Source organism: Amblyomma maculatum, chromosome 1 (genome assembly GCF_055883805.1).
Source record: "Amblyomma maculatum isolate TAMU_Amacu chromosome 1, ASM5588380v1, whole genome shotgun sequence".
NCBI lineage: Eukaryota > Metazoa > Arthropoda > Arachnida > Ixodida > Ixodidae > Amblyomma > Amblyomma maculatum.
In genome coordinates, this window is record NC_139344.1 from 60,893,607 (window position 1) to 60,907,934 (window position 14,328).

The window sequence follows — 14,328 nt, forward strand, 5'->3', positions numbered from 1 at the left end:
GAGACAGGGACGAGCCCTGGCCGCCCGTTGGGCGTTTATTTCTTGGCTAGAAACGCGCGAAACAGAAGACGACAGGAGAAGAGTGCGCAGTTGGAAAAGGCCGAGCAAAAAACGAAGGGGGTAGGAGGGTTGGGGGCGTAAAAAACACGGTAAAAATGTAGAAAAAAAAAAAACATTTGTGGCGAACGCTTCTCCTCCCAAGTGTGGTACAGCTTCACAAAGGCCAGCTCGAATGCCCCAAGCGGGGGTGGGAGAGAAACAAAAAAGCTGCGGGGAATGGAGCGGCCGAGAAGGACGGAACGAGTATGGGAGAAGAATAGGAATGAATGAAGCTGTAGTCGGAGAAGAGAAAGAAGCCTAAAAAATAAAAAGCGACAAGCCTGAAAACTCGAGAACGCGATTGCGGGGGCCTGAAAATGCCGCAGGCACTTATATTACGCAGACGGATTTTGAAGAGCTTTAACTGTTTTCTGGTGAGGCGGTTGCCACTTTTCTCGACGATAAAGGAAAGGATGGCAGATAGCACGCGGTCGCTGATACAGCGACACAGATATGAGAATGAAAACTCCCTTACAGCACTGCACAAACGCTCTACAGTTTCCAATACACATGCATGTCTTCCTCTCTGTCACACGTCAGAATTGTAGCATGCTTAATATTTTTTTTCGTCGATAGAACGTCCTGCCTCATCCCGACTTGATTGCTAGTTTTCTTTTGTTTGTTTTTTTTAACAATCCTTAATGCCTCTTTAACGGTACTTTCAAGTCCTCTGCCACAAAATTAAGTTTTGACAGGGGAAGGTAACAGGTGGAAGTCAGCCGCTCGACAACTTGTTTGGAGCAGGATGGCATGTAATGAATGCCAGATCTGTTCAGAGCGTCCACAAAGAAGTAAAAAAAAAAAAAAAAATACATTCTTTTTTTTTACTTATTTACTACTACAGTCTCGATTGAGCAGTATTGCATGAGAAACAGTTTTTGAGCTGAACCTCATTCACCTGTTGAACCTCATTCGAGGTTCAACAGCTCAGTAGACATCGAAATGTCATTAACACAACTAAATGAATAAAGCGTGTGGAATGACATCTCCTGAATCACATCTACAGAGGAGGACGAAGCGGACAGCGAAGGAAAAGAAAAAAAGGAACGAGCTGAGAGGGAGGAAAAAAATAACGAAAGTAAGCAAGCAAGCAAAAAAAAGTTGGCAAGGTAAATTCGCGAAACTAATGCACAAGACATAGTAAATGCGCCATTAAAACGCTCCATTCCTGTTGATTACTCTCTGCATTGTACTGGTGCTTATGCAAGCTATTGTATTTATTTATTTATTTATTTATTTATTTATTTATTTATTTATTTATTTATTTATATACCCTAAGGGCCCTTTCAGGCATTACATAGGGGGGAGGAGTCACACGAACAGAGTTGGTTATAACAGGCACATGAGTAACAATTGCACTTAAGGATCAGAGAGGAGGAAAAAAAAAACAAGTCATTCAGGTCGCTATTTTTCCTTTTTTTTTATACAGTAGTTATATGACCTAAACAATTTTACATGCTCTGAAGAAACGAGGTATGCGCGCGCTTAATACCAAGCAGTAGGCTGAAATGAACAAGAAATAACACAGCACTACACATCAAGGAAAAAAAGTAATGAGCATTGCAAAATATTATTAAGAAAGTTAAGTCAGTTTAACATTCAATTCCCTCCAAAGCCTTGAGGAATGAACTATGGTCAGGTAGGGTAGCGACATCTGCTGGCAAACTGTTCCATTGTGTAATAGCAAGTAGCAGTGGTGAATATTTAAACAGATTTGTGCGCGCATGTACGGGGTTGATTTTGAATGGATGGTCTACGCGAGCAGATATGTGGGGGGCAGGGCGAAGGAACGTTTTTCGAAAGTCTGATGAGCCATGATATAGTTTGTGCATGAAAGATAGGCGGGCATTTCGTCGTCTAGTCTCAAGGGGCAATAAATTAAATCGTTGCTTGATACTGTTTACGCTAGTTGGGTAGGAATAATCGTGGGCAATAAACCTGGCTGCTTTACTCTGTAGAGATTCAATGGAGTTTGCTAAGTAAGCTTGATGAGGGTGCCAAATGATGGATGCATATTCAAGCTGAGACCTGACAAGTGTTGTATAGGCTAGGAGTTTCGTTTTTTCATTAGCTTGATAGAGAGTGAGTTTTAGAAAGCCTAATGTGTTCTAGCGGCCTTTTTGATGATGTGTTCAATGTGAGTATACCAAGTAAGGTCAGATGATAAATGTACTCCTAGGTATTTAATGGATGATACATGTTCAATGGCATCGTTACCAATGAAATAGGTATGAAGGACAACGCGTCGCCTTCATACCTATTTTTGACAGGGAAATATAGACCACAGGACAGCATACATAAAAATTATGCTATGAACAACTGCATTCACGAGCGCGGCCCACTGGGCGCGCACGGCGGTCCCAGTAGCACTGATGCGAGTTGCCCGCGCAATTTCTTTAAATATTATTTTTTTTTTTGCAGGTTGAGAAAGGATGCTAATGCAGGTGAAGGTATAGTGCGTCCTCTTTCGAAAAAAATGCTTCGCGGTAAATCTGGACGCGGCAATACCCGGGCATGATTGCCAGCTCACTTCGTTGGAAGGCAGCAATTCGCACTTAGCGTCTCTTCGAGTCGTAAAGCTTATTCGGTGACGCGAAAAATATGTTATCAGGCCAGTGAAAATGTGTGCAACAGCAGCAATGCAAGGACTGCAACCTAGCAATTCATTTGTAACCATAGAATGCCGCGAATCGAAAGAACGAATCGACCTAGAGGTGGCGCCACCGTCACGCCGGTAGTGTGGATCGGCGGCCGGCGGCGCTCGCAGAAACGCACGCTTCGTAGGTCTGCTTCCGAGTTTATGGCGGGTTTGTTGGCGATGAAAACGTGTCTTCTGCAGTATTTCTGCAATATTGCAGAAAAAAATCGATGGATTTCACCAATGCTGCAGAAGAAGAGCGGATTTTAGGAAAACAAAGCACGCAACCACCAGACTTCTAGATTTACTTTGCACGTTTCTTGCGCTGTACCGCGCTCACGCGCCTAATGCTTGGGCCTGCCTAATGACTGCTTTGTTTTTCTTATCGACTTTTGAACAGTTTTGCGCGTGTCTCATACGAGTGAGACCGGCGAATTTAATGTCAAGCCCACGCAGATACCTGCAGTACTTTAGATTAAATTGAGAAAGCCTGGTTCATTATATCGTACTTGACTCGAGGATTAAGCAGGTTAAATGTAGCACTGGCAGCGCACTGCATGGCGAGTTGCTTTACTCAACTCTGGCCCAGACAACCACGCACAAGTATTCCCCAAAAAGGAAAGCTGATTGTTCACGTGTACAACGCTGAGTGGATTGAATTTGCCGAGATGCCTTTTGCGGCCACTGTCATAGAATGTGATAGTGTATTACTGCATGCGCCACTAACTGTAAATGATTTCCTGAAACCGAGGAAAGTATAAGAGATTTCTGATGTGTGTGATGTTAATATATAACGGTAAATTAGTAGTGTAATTATTTTGTTTTGCAATGCCAATAAATTTCACCGTGTGAGAGTACTTTTACACACTTGACAGTATTTACAATAATCAGCGATTAATTTTCAGTACGTTAAAGTGCAAGCAACGAATTACTCGCTGCGAAGACATCGTTATAAACTGCGCATGAGCACTGTCATGTTCTGGGAAGCAATTTTACAGGCTGAACATTTCTTTATCACTAATTATTTAGCAGTGACTAAATCTTACGTGAAGTAAAATATTAGGGTTGCTTCCAAAACAGATGCCGGATATAAAACTATTTCGAAAGAAATGGAGGTCATCTTATCATGCGACTATAAAGATGTATTTATTCTGATATTTAAGCCCGCATGAAGCTGTTTTACTCCCCTTGTCAGAAACGACGAGTTTGCTCGGAAGACAGCACTTGGACGAAAAGGGATTATAATGATTATAATAGGCTACCAGTAAACTACATTAATCTAGGGGTATTATGTAATATTTAGGGTAACAATTAGGTGCAGGGAATATGTTTTCCAAACAATCGAGTATTTCTCTAAAGCAAAATGTGCTCACTAAAACTTTTACGGATGCACAGAAGCCTTCAACCACAAAAAAAAAAAAGAAAAGAAAAATGCATATTGGCCCAGGTTTAACGCATGAGAGCGGCATCAGTATGACGATCCCACAGCAGAGGAGCGCCTTTCGAAACGGTTGTGATTGAATCCCCCGTTCACGAAATCAGCAGTCCAGCGCCCTTACCATTGAGACACCGCGACAGAGGTTTAGAAGCAAAAAAAAAAAAAAAAAAAGTACTCACACAACTCTATCGTGCATACAGAAGGCATAGCAGGCATAGAGGGGCCTGTTCAAACTGCATTCTGCTGTATGAAGTTGTCTGTACGTGGCATATGTTTTAGTAGCTGCGGTATTATAAACAGAAACGGGAATATGCGGTTTCTGAGCGTTTGCATTAACTTTTATTGACGGCAGCGACCTGTTTTGCTTTGACACGGCGCTAACGACAGTACCACTTCGTTTGAGACACCGCGTGTCAAAGGATCTCAAGTGCCGAAGACCGCGACGGATGATGTCCCTATCCAGCATGACATATACTCTATACGGACAAGTATTTTTTCTTGTAATGAAGCGTGGGATGATAGCCTGTTCACATATCTCTTTGCAAGAGGCAGATAAGGAAACAAAAGTGGACAGAAACCGTGAAACAAAAAAAAAAAAAAAAATCTCCTGTACACGCCGCATGCGCGCGCGTAAATCACTGCGGGCGGGCACATATACCTTGGCGGGCACGCGACGCGAAAACGCATCCACACTGGGTAGGTTTCGCCGCTGAGCCGCAAGGTGGCGACTCTGCTCGATCTCGAGGCCAATACCCCATGCACAACAACAGATCCGCTGCGTCTCCGCTGCACGGCCGGGCGCACGTCTCCCTGGTCTCCCTACCAAACTGTTCTTCCCGCCGCGAGGGGCGCGCGCGTCGCACGAACGCATTCTGCGTTTTGCAACGCTAGGCTAACCGGAAAGTTCGCTGTCCGGTAACACGATAAACTGCAACCTAAACACGGTAACGATATGCTATATAATGGCGGCGCGTCCCCTATCTGCCTCCGCATGAATACGCGAGCAATCGCGGTTGCCGGTATATACAGCGCGTTGCACAATTAGAGGCGCGATGTAGAATGCGTCTCCCAGCTAAACAGTGTAATCCTCGCAGTTAAAATTTTGCACAGAAAGGGCATTTTGTCGCTAGTATTTTTTAATGCGAAATTTGTTTGGGGTACTTGCCTGATTCGATCAAAAGAAGTCAAATGTTCCCATCTTATGCGGTGGCGACGACGCCAGACGAGCCGCTGCCCCAGCGATGGTACTGGTGGCGCCACCTCATGCTGCTACAACTCTGTAGCAGTGGGCGAACGTTTCTGGCAGGTTTGAGTTGTTGTAGCAGCATGAGATGGCGCCACCAGTACCATCGCTGGGGCAGCGGCTCGTTTGGCGTCGTCGCCACCGCATAAGATGGGAACATTTGACTTCTTTTGATCGAATCAGGCAAGTACCCCAAACATATTTGGTATTAAAAAATACTAGCGTGCAAAATTTTAACTGCGAGGATTCCGCGGTTTATCTGGGAGAAGCATTTTACATCGCGCCTCTAATTGTGCAACACGCTATATGTGCGCCGATTTCTTGAAGTCGTGGTGGTGTCGCGCTCTTGAAATCGCTTATTTTTTAAGCTGTACCGCAATTTTTTATTTCTTTCAGGTGCCTTAGTATTGGAGCGACTACATCATCGGGCCGAAGTCCGCAATTTTGGAATCGAGGGCTACCTGCTACCTGGATGCAGTCAATGTTTGGATTATGTGCCAGTATGCGTTGCCGCTGTCATTGTGGAATAAAATGTGTATACATGCACCTGCTGCGTAACTCACCCCTAGAAAATGGAACATAGCTGCCCGCTCCCTTCAGGTGTCCGGAGAGGTAAACACACGCAGGTACTCGACGAGACCATATTCCATAGGGCCTACAGGTCTATCAGATTATTGACAGCTATGGGTGCACAGGGTATTGAATGCCCTGAAATCAAGATGCATGTGTATTTTGACACTACACAACCAATATGCAGTCCGAATGCTGGCAAGCAGACAGCTCCAATCTTTGAAAATGCAACACATCATTAGCATGATTGTGTGAAATAATATGAAGGGACATATCAGTCCATATCTTTGCAGCTTTCACAGATGGTCTGTTTTCCCTAAGGCAGAGGAAATAATTACTCGGCAAACTATGTTTTTGGTGCATGCTCCAACTAGTCGCAAGGGCAATGACTGGAAAGATGGAATCACGAACGCAGCACTGTTCATTTATTTATTGTTTTGACACTAAGCACAACAGGGCAAGTAGAAATAACATCGATGCCGTGGGATGTTTTCTGAACAAAATAAAAGAATGAAAGGAATTCGACACAAAAAAATAAACTGTCTAGAGCTAGAGCAGCTGGCAGAAAAATACTGTTTAAAAATACCAGGAATTTCACAGCTTGTGCTTCGAGCCTTCAACTTTAGGAGCAAAACTAGAGGCGACCATAAGTATGTTTCTCTTTGGCAGGACCGCTTCGGGAGAAGTGGAGAGCATTTTTTCTTGCGCGGGCGTTGACTCTCGAGCAATCTGAAGTACCATGCAGTGATAAATGTTTACTTGAAAAGCTACCTGGATTCCACGGTTGCATATTAGTCCGGCAGCGAGTCGCTTCAGTGAACTTGATCACTGTAGCTCTGTGAACAGCTGGCCTTCCTACTATGCTTCGCAGACGAAGGTGCGCGCGCGGTCTGTAATGTTTATATGGAGCTATTATTATATGGTGCTCAGATATGTGAAAATAAAATCAAATAATAACAAATAATGTCACAGTGAATTTTAGGGACATTATACAGTTTTTATGTTCCCAGGTAATGTTAGCTTTTTCCCGCCTTTTGCCGCATTTTCAGCGTCGTATGGCACAAAGCAGCATGGAGCAATCATCGAAGGTAAGGTCAGCGCTGGTTCCAGCGTTCTTTTCCGGTGTGCGTACACGCACAGTGCAAAGTTTTGTTTACAAGGAAAATATTTGAGAACTGAAGCACCGTTATTATTTCATGGAGGGGGTTTACTGAGAACGTTTGAGTGCAAGACGACGGAAGGATCGAAGTGGACGGGACGCAGCCTTGTCCAATTTGTTTTCCTTCTGTCGTCTGCCTCTTTTGCGTCGTATGCTGCAACTTAACTAGTTGATCATGCACCAGTGAGCCTGCAACAAGTTTCTAGCGATAAGAATGATAAGAACAGGCTCTCTATCGTTGTTTTTAGCCGCGCAAAACGCACGGTCTCTTGTAGACCCAGACGCGGCTGCGGGCGCGTTTCAGTGTAGTCGCACGTTTATGCGCACAGGGCCTTGCCTTTTTGCTTTTAGCATACTGTTGGCTATTAATTTATCCGAAATAGAACGCGGTTGGGGTTTTGTTTCGCGTACTGCTCGTATTGCATCTGCTTATCCATGCAGGTCGAACTGTGGGACTCGGCGTTCTCGCAGATCCACTTCGTGCAACGAAATGACGGCTGGTTGTCTGCTGAACGCTCCGAGGTTCGTTTCGCATTACGAATGTGGTTACTCGTGCATGCTTGTTTACCTTTCGTCTTGTAAAAACATGTGGCAGTCTTCCCAACCCGGAGACTGCCTTTCTTTTGACCCTACATTGGAATAAGAACAGTGGTTTGTTTGTCTACAAAGAAAAAGGGTGTTCCTATTTAGAGTTGGCCGCACTAGGCAGAGTCAGCTCCTTCTGACCAAGTTAGTACACCTTGGAATGTTTGTAGTAATACCTATGTCAGAGCTTACAAAAGTGCAAGATGGTACTTGTACAGAGTTGACCAGTTTGATTACCTCGAATGTTCTGCCACCAGTACCTCAATCTCTGGATGGCTGTAGCAGGAGTCCCTTTTGAAAATTTTTCACAAATGTGTGACATAGCTCACTATTGCGGAGAAAGTCTCATCAAAGTCTTTTGGTACTCAGTAGCTGCTAAGTGTCTGTGTGTTGCTGTAGGAAAACATCTCCCGCCTAGAATCAGTGCACCATGTTTCTTCACTGATTAGGGAACACAGCTTGCTGTTAGACGTGGAAGTTGGTATCATTCTTGCATGCATGCATAGCAATGTGCATTAATTAACAAACACAAACTTTCTTGCTTTGCTGCCCTGTGAAACACATGGTAAGCACATAACAGTTGTACAGAAGTTCTGTTTGTATTAGTGAATTTTGTGTGTGTGTGTGTGTGTGTGTGTGTGTGTGTGTGTGTGTGTGCGTGTGCGTGCGTGCGTGTGTGCGTGTGTGCGTGTGTGTGTGTGCTCGCGCAAAAATAGTTAATGCTTTGTTTTACTGACTGTATTTTGCTGTTTAGCAAACTTGGGGAGGTAACTTTTTCCAGAAGCATGATCTTTAGAGCGTGGTGGTGTGACACTTATCAAAGCACAGTGCAACCAGAACACACTGCAAGGAATGGTGTTACCATAGTGTTATGCTTGAGTTTTCTTTTTTAATCTTGGGTTAATATTTTTATGTACTGCTATCTGTGCTGTCATGTTGCTCAGCATTGATCTGTCTTTTTGCAATAGCATTTTGCTGTTATTGACATTTTGTCCTTCGTGCCCCCCCTTTTTTGTGCTAGCAATGCTATGTGTGATGTGTACCGAGTGTCCTAGCTACTGTTAACCACTGCTTTTTAAAAACAGCAGATTGCCCTAGTCCAGCAAAACCAAGGGAAGGCTGTCAAATCGTGTGCTTTAGTCTGCAATATATTTAATTCTTTGAAGCTTATTCATTAGTAATGACTAATTAATTTCTGGCTGCGGCAGCTACATTTCGATGGAGGTTAAAAGAAAAACGCTTATGTGCTGTGCATTTTCAGTGCACGTTAAAGAACTCCAGGTGGTCGAAATTTTTGGAGCCCTCCACTACAGCATCTCATAGCCTGAGTTGCTTTCCGACCAACCAACCGACGAGTGACTAATTAGATAGCTTAATTACCAGCTTTACCAGTTTTGTAAATTCAGAAATTGGGGATTGTCTTTTAGAACGGCTGACTAAATTGTTTGCACCAAGGTACCATTTACATAAAGTAGCTCTTTCACTGATCTTAAAAGGTAACTCCTCGCAATACAATACCTTCTGCATGACAGCGGTGCTGCTGTAGCTTCCCACGACGCATACTCTGAAAACAAAACATTTTTTTGCGGAGTGCTGTCCTTGATAGGGACCTTGCAAGGAGAGATGCACCTGCAGCAGTTATTTGATGCGTAAATGGTACCTTCATGCAAACATATCAGTCAGCGGCTTTTCAAGATCATTGAATTGCTGGGATGGAAGTGCTGTTTCATTTGCTCCATTGTGCTCCAAACCACTTTTCCTGCTCTATCCTGCTCTATAATGCAATTGCTCCAAACTGGCTATTTTGATGTTCTGCCATCAAACTTAGCAGAACACGGGAACAATGTCATTGCACCAGTAGCAAAGATATAACGCATCTTGCATTGGGCTTTATACAAATGAAATTTTTGCAAGGGAAGGAAGCATGGAGCATAATAAATATAGTGTAATATAGTAGTATAATATAATATAGTAAATTTAGTATGAGCCACCGGCGATTGGCAATAATTGCGGGAAAAAAAATGCACTGTGCATTGTGACGTAGCACCTCCTCTCAGCCTTTTGAATTGCCGGTGGAAAGAAGCGAGCTCAGCAAGCGAAGCAGGTAGTGCAAACTACTGCGAGCTGTTAGGAAGAAGACTTGTCCCGACTGCAAAAACTGCATGAGTTATTCTAATGGTTTTGCTGTGAGAACAAGCAGGTGCTTCATCATCGAGCCTCTTTGTGAGTGACAAGCTTACCAGGCCTACGGCAGAAAAAACCATACTTGAAGCGTTATGGGTTGGTACGCCAAAGCTGTGAATCACTAGGCAGCTTCTTAAGATTGTTAGAAAGGCATATGGAATTTCTCGCCAAAATATTAAATATGAGCCCCAGCATTGCTCAAGCAAAGAATGATGAACTATTGGCAGAAGACAATGAAGTAAAAAAGCTGTAGAATGGAAAGGCTGCCCCTCAGAGCCATCTCTCTATATCCCAAAACTGCTCCAATATGCCCGAGCCTGCTGTCACCCCGTAGACCTCCACCATATTTACAAATGCACAAGACTATGTGCTGCAGTCGTCTCCGATCCCGTGGTAGGCAAAAAGGAAGTGAACCGCACTGGCGCCAAGCTTGTCGAGGTGCTTTATTGGGGTCTGAAGGCGCCTTTTTTGCAGACGAAATATCCATGTGCTCGGGAATTTATCAGCCAACGTATAGGATCGAAAGGGATCATGTAATACCCAATATCTTGGGGCTTTGAGGTGTATTCTAAATAAGGAAAATAAAGTAGATATGCACAAGATAGGGAGCAGAAATGTCATCTCTAAATTAGTGGTACTGCTTGAGAGCTCATTGAAGTGGTAGACTTGAGGTTAGAATCTATCAAGTCAAAATAGGTAAACACTTTAGGTCAGACTACATGCTCAGTTTTGAAGTGCACCTGCAAGCGTTACGTTTGCTGCTAGTCTTTTCCTAGTTTTTCCTAAGGTTGGCCTGTGTTGTATATCTTTACATGCTTTAGCCGTTTGTCTTGTCAGAGATGAGTGGCAGGTTGGAAAGGCATTGAACTTGCATAAAAAGAAATCAGATTGGAGATTTTGTATTTCAGAAAAAGAAAACTGCAATTATCAAAGGTGTCCGACCTTAGAAACGGGCTTCAAAACTCGTTTCGTTGCCCCAAAGCTGCTCCAAAATGGCTTTACTACTGCTCCAAAGGCTGCTCCAATGCTCAATCCTGCTTCCATCCCTGAAATTTTGAAATGACACATTGTTTCTGAATCAAATAACTGAAAAGGTAGAGAATTAGTCTAATTATTGACTTTGAAAAGTGAAAGAAAAAAAAATGCTGCGGAGTAGGGCATGTGGCTCAACAGCTGGCTCTACTGGGCTGGGACACTCCATACTTTTTAAAAGTTCAGTTACCTTGGTTTGGTTTAGAGGGTTTAAAATCCCAAAGCAACTCAGGCTATGAGAGAAACTCTAGTGGGTGGCTCCGAAAATTTTGACTGCCTAGGGTTCCTTAACTTACACTGACAGCACATGGGCACCTTGCTTATTGCCTCCATACGTAGTTACCTTCACCCGGGGACACATGATATGGTATGGTTGGATTGTCGCTAATAGAGCAGTTAGTAGCCAGTTGCTATGTTTCCTTCGCATTCTTTGCCATCATTGTCTAATTATGCTCTGCTTGAGCAACTCTTTGTTGTACTCCTTGCATTTAGATATCTCTATGCAAGAAAAGCCACCCAGATAGTGACTGTTACTTGCTTCACTTATCTTCAGGCTATGCAAGGAAAGCTCGGGAATGATTCTGAAAAGCGGCTGCCTGACGTTTTGTCGCCGAAAGTTGGAGCTTTGGAAAGTGAACATGGTGACTTGACGACAGGTGAGCCACATTTCACTATGTGGGCTTTCTTCAAGCTCACCTGAGCTCTTTGATTGGTCTATAGGTTTGTTGCGATCTGTTTGTAAATTTATTGTTATGACAGCACTGAAGAAAATTGAGTACGTTAAGGTGTATATTTTTAGTCTGCATTGGCACAAGAAGTATTGCAGTCATAGTTAGTGTTTGATATGTGGGCATAGTGTTATTGACTGTAGACGTCATCTATGAATAAGTGGCGCTACATAGCAGCGTGCACTTGAACTGAGCCTTTAATCCTGGACAAACTTTATTCACCACCTAGCAAGAAAGTAGTCCCAGGAAAGGCACATTGGCTGTTAATTTCATAATGTATGTAAAAGAAATGCATTGCGATAATGGTACTTCTTTCCAGCCTCACAAATGCCCTTTTCAAGAGTTGCCTTAATCTTCTGCTTTCATTGGAAGTTCATTCTAAAGGAGCCTGGTAACCACTGCCGAAAATGTTACCTGACAAGGGGGTAGTTGTTGATAATGTCGTATGAGCCGACCATCCTACTCGGTGACCTTTATGGTTTCCATTTTCTTTCTTTTATCGCTGTGTTTTGAGTCTTGGCCAAAGTGAAAAAGCTACAGCCAAGCTCTCGATAGAAGTGCAAGGATCGCTCATAATAACGAAGTCATCGGATAACAACTGAGTTATAAGCAGTCTTTTTTGCAAAAATTAAAGTTCAGGAGTTTTAGTAGAACTAAACTGATGTGCTGAGTGTACCTCAACGCTGCGGAAGTATTGAAATTAAGCATTGCAGCCAGTTTGGCAACACAGTTGTGCAGCTACCCAATGTAAATCAGTTGAGCAAAGTGACATAGCGGCTGCATCTAGTGAGCGTTTGATTCATATTCTAGTATTGTGCCTAGCGGCTGTATCTAGTGAGCGTTTGTTTCAAATTCTAGTATTGTGCCTCCTCCAGTGGTGCGACATTGCACACATGACATATGCTGTCAACCTTCGTCTTGCATTTCTGTATTTGTACCTGTAATGTCAGTCTGTGGATGCAGCATGTGTTTGAGGGTAAGCAGGCCTCGGAGTAAGAATGTTTGCCTGCCCTCATCACACATCATTATGACAAGAAGGGTGCCTTCTCTTTTTCCTGTGCATTCCCTGTGGCTTCCACTTCCTCTTGTTCGTCTCTCCTTTCCACCTGCCTTGTCGCACACCCTGTTCAGGACCGCTTGTAATGCCTCAGTCAGGTTAAATAAAAATCATGGGGCACCATTAAGCTGCTCCATTCAAACCCAGCTACAACTAAATTTATAGGACTCACTACAATTTAAACTTTAAAACTTTAAATTGATACTTTTATGTAACCGTTGTAAGTTCTAATTTAATCGGGATTTCATGGGACCGGCCAGAATAGAGTTTAGGGGAGACACTGGTTTCCCCCCCCCCCTCCCCCTTTTTTTTTTTTTTTTAATACCGAAGAAATCCAGCTCCATGGATAATATCTTGAGCCCTGCAAACGGTTTCTAGAGGGAACTAGCCGTCCCGTGCCAAGAGGGCCTGTAGCAAACAGTTGGGTGGCCCTGAAAAGCTCCGTTGTGACGCTCGTGCGATTGACCGCTCGCGTCTTTGTGATCTCGCCGTAGGTTCCGCGCTTCGTGTGCGCAATAAAATTGTTAACGCTTTCATGTCCACAATCGCGAACTCTGTACTGGCACCACATTCCGTGCTGAGGCCGCGGTGAAACTCCCGTTGGGTCGCCGACTTTCCCGACAAAACGGACTTTGCGCCGACCGTTCAACAGATTGCGTTGGCGCCGCCATAGAGTAGTACGCGGCGGCAGCATCAGTGTATCGTGATCCGGGATGCAGTTCGAACTGTAATTTGAACCCGCGGTGCCGTCATAACTCAAGTCCCGACAGCACGCTTGCGACCGGCGCCTTCTGGCTTTTGTTCCACGCCTGTTTCTTACGGCTTCCAAAGGCTCGTTGATGTTTTGAAAACCGATTTTATTGCATTTCCTGCCAAGTCCCGACAGCACGCTTGCGACCGGCGCCTTCTGGTTTTTCTTCCACGCCTGTTTCTTACGGCTTCCAAAGGCTCGTTGATGTTTTGAAAACCGATTTTATTGCATTTCCTGACCGACTTCAGCGTTAATAATTTGAGTGCAGGTGCTCGAAAGGTTAAACCTTCAGCTGGACTATACCCATCGCAGGGCGAAGGCCTCTCCTATATTTCTTCGGTTAACCCAGTTGAATTGCGTTGCTTTCAGGCTCATCATATAATGGGCCTGAAAAAAGCCAAAATTGTTTGTTGATGAACATCTGCATGACACTTGTCTGCATTTGACATGAAACACAAGTGAGAATGATGTTTTTTTACCAGTTTCTTCAAGCGCATTGTTTTGCGCACACTGTCGGGAAGAATTGCTTCAAAATCGTAAAGGCCTCTGATACCCTTTCGCAGCGTACGCAGTTGCGCAAAATAGCCCTGTTGCATTTTGAGGATGCTTCACCTGACAGTGCTCATGGTTAAGTGTACAGTGCGGTGAAACTGGGCCTGACCAGCGTGCGGTTTCACTGTATTGGAAGCAGCATATGAGCGGAGTGCATGCGAGGGATGCATGAATAAGTGTTAGAACAGCCTGACGCCACCCCCACACAACGGTGGCGAGCCAAGCAGCGTATGAAACAGTGTGACTGGCCGATGCGCAAGCCCATTTGAAGATAATGAAAGTGAAAGTGAAA

At 44.1% G+C, this 14,328-nt stretch overlaps 1 protein-coding gene across 1 annotated transcript in view; it reads left to right on the top strand.

Annotated features, from left to right (window-relative positions):
* LOC146202546 (uncharacterized) overlaps positions 1–14,328 on the top strand; it is a 215,239-nt gene that overhangs the window by 151,173 nt on the left and 49,738 nt on the right. Inside the window, exons 2-3 of the mRNA XM_084588222.1 lie at positions 7,589–7,669; positions 11,502–11,604. Of these exons, the coding sequence (XP_084444348.1) occupies positions 7,589–7,669; positions 11,502–11,604 (184 nt within the window). The remainder of the gene's footprint in view (positions 1–7,588; positions 7,670–11,501; positions 11,605–14,328) is intronic.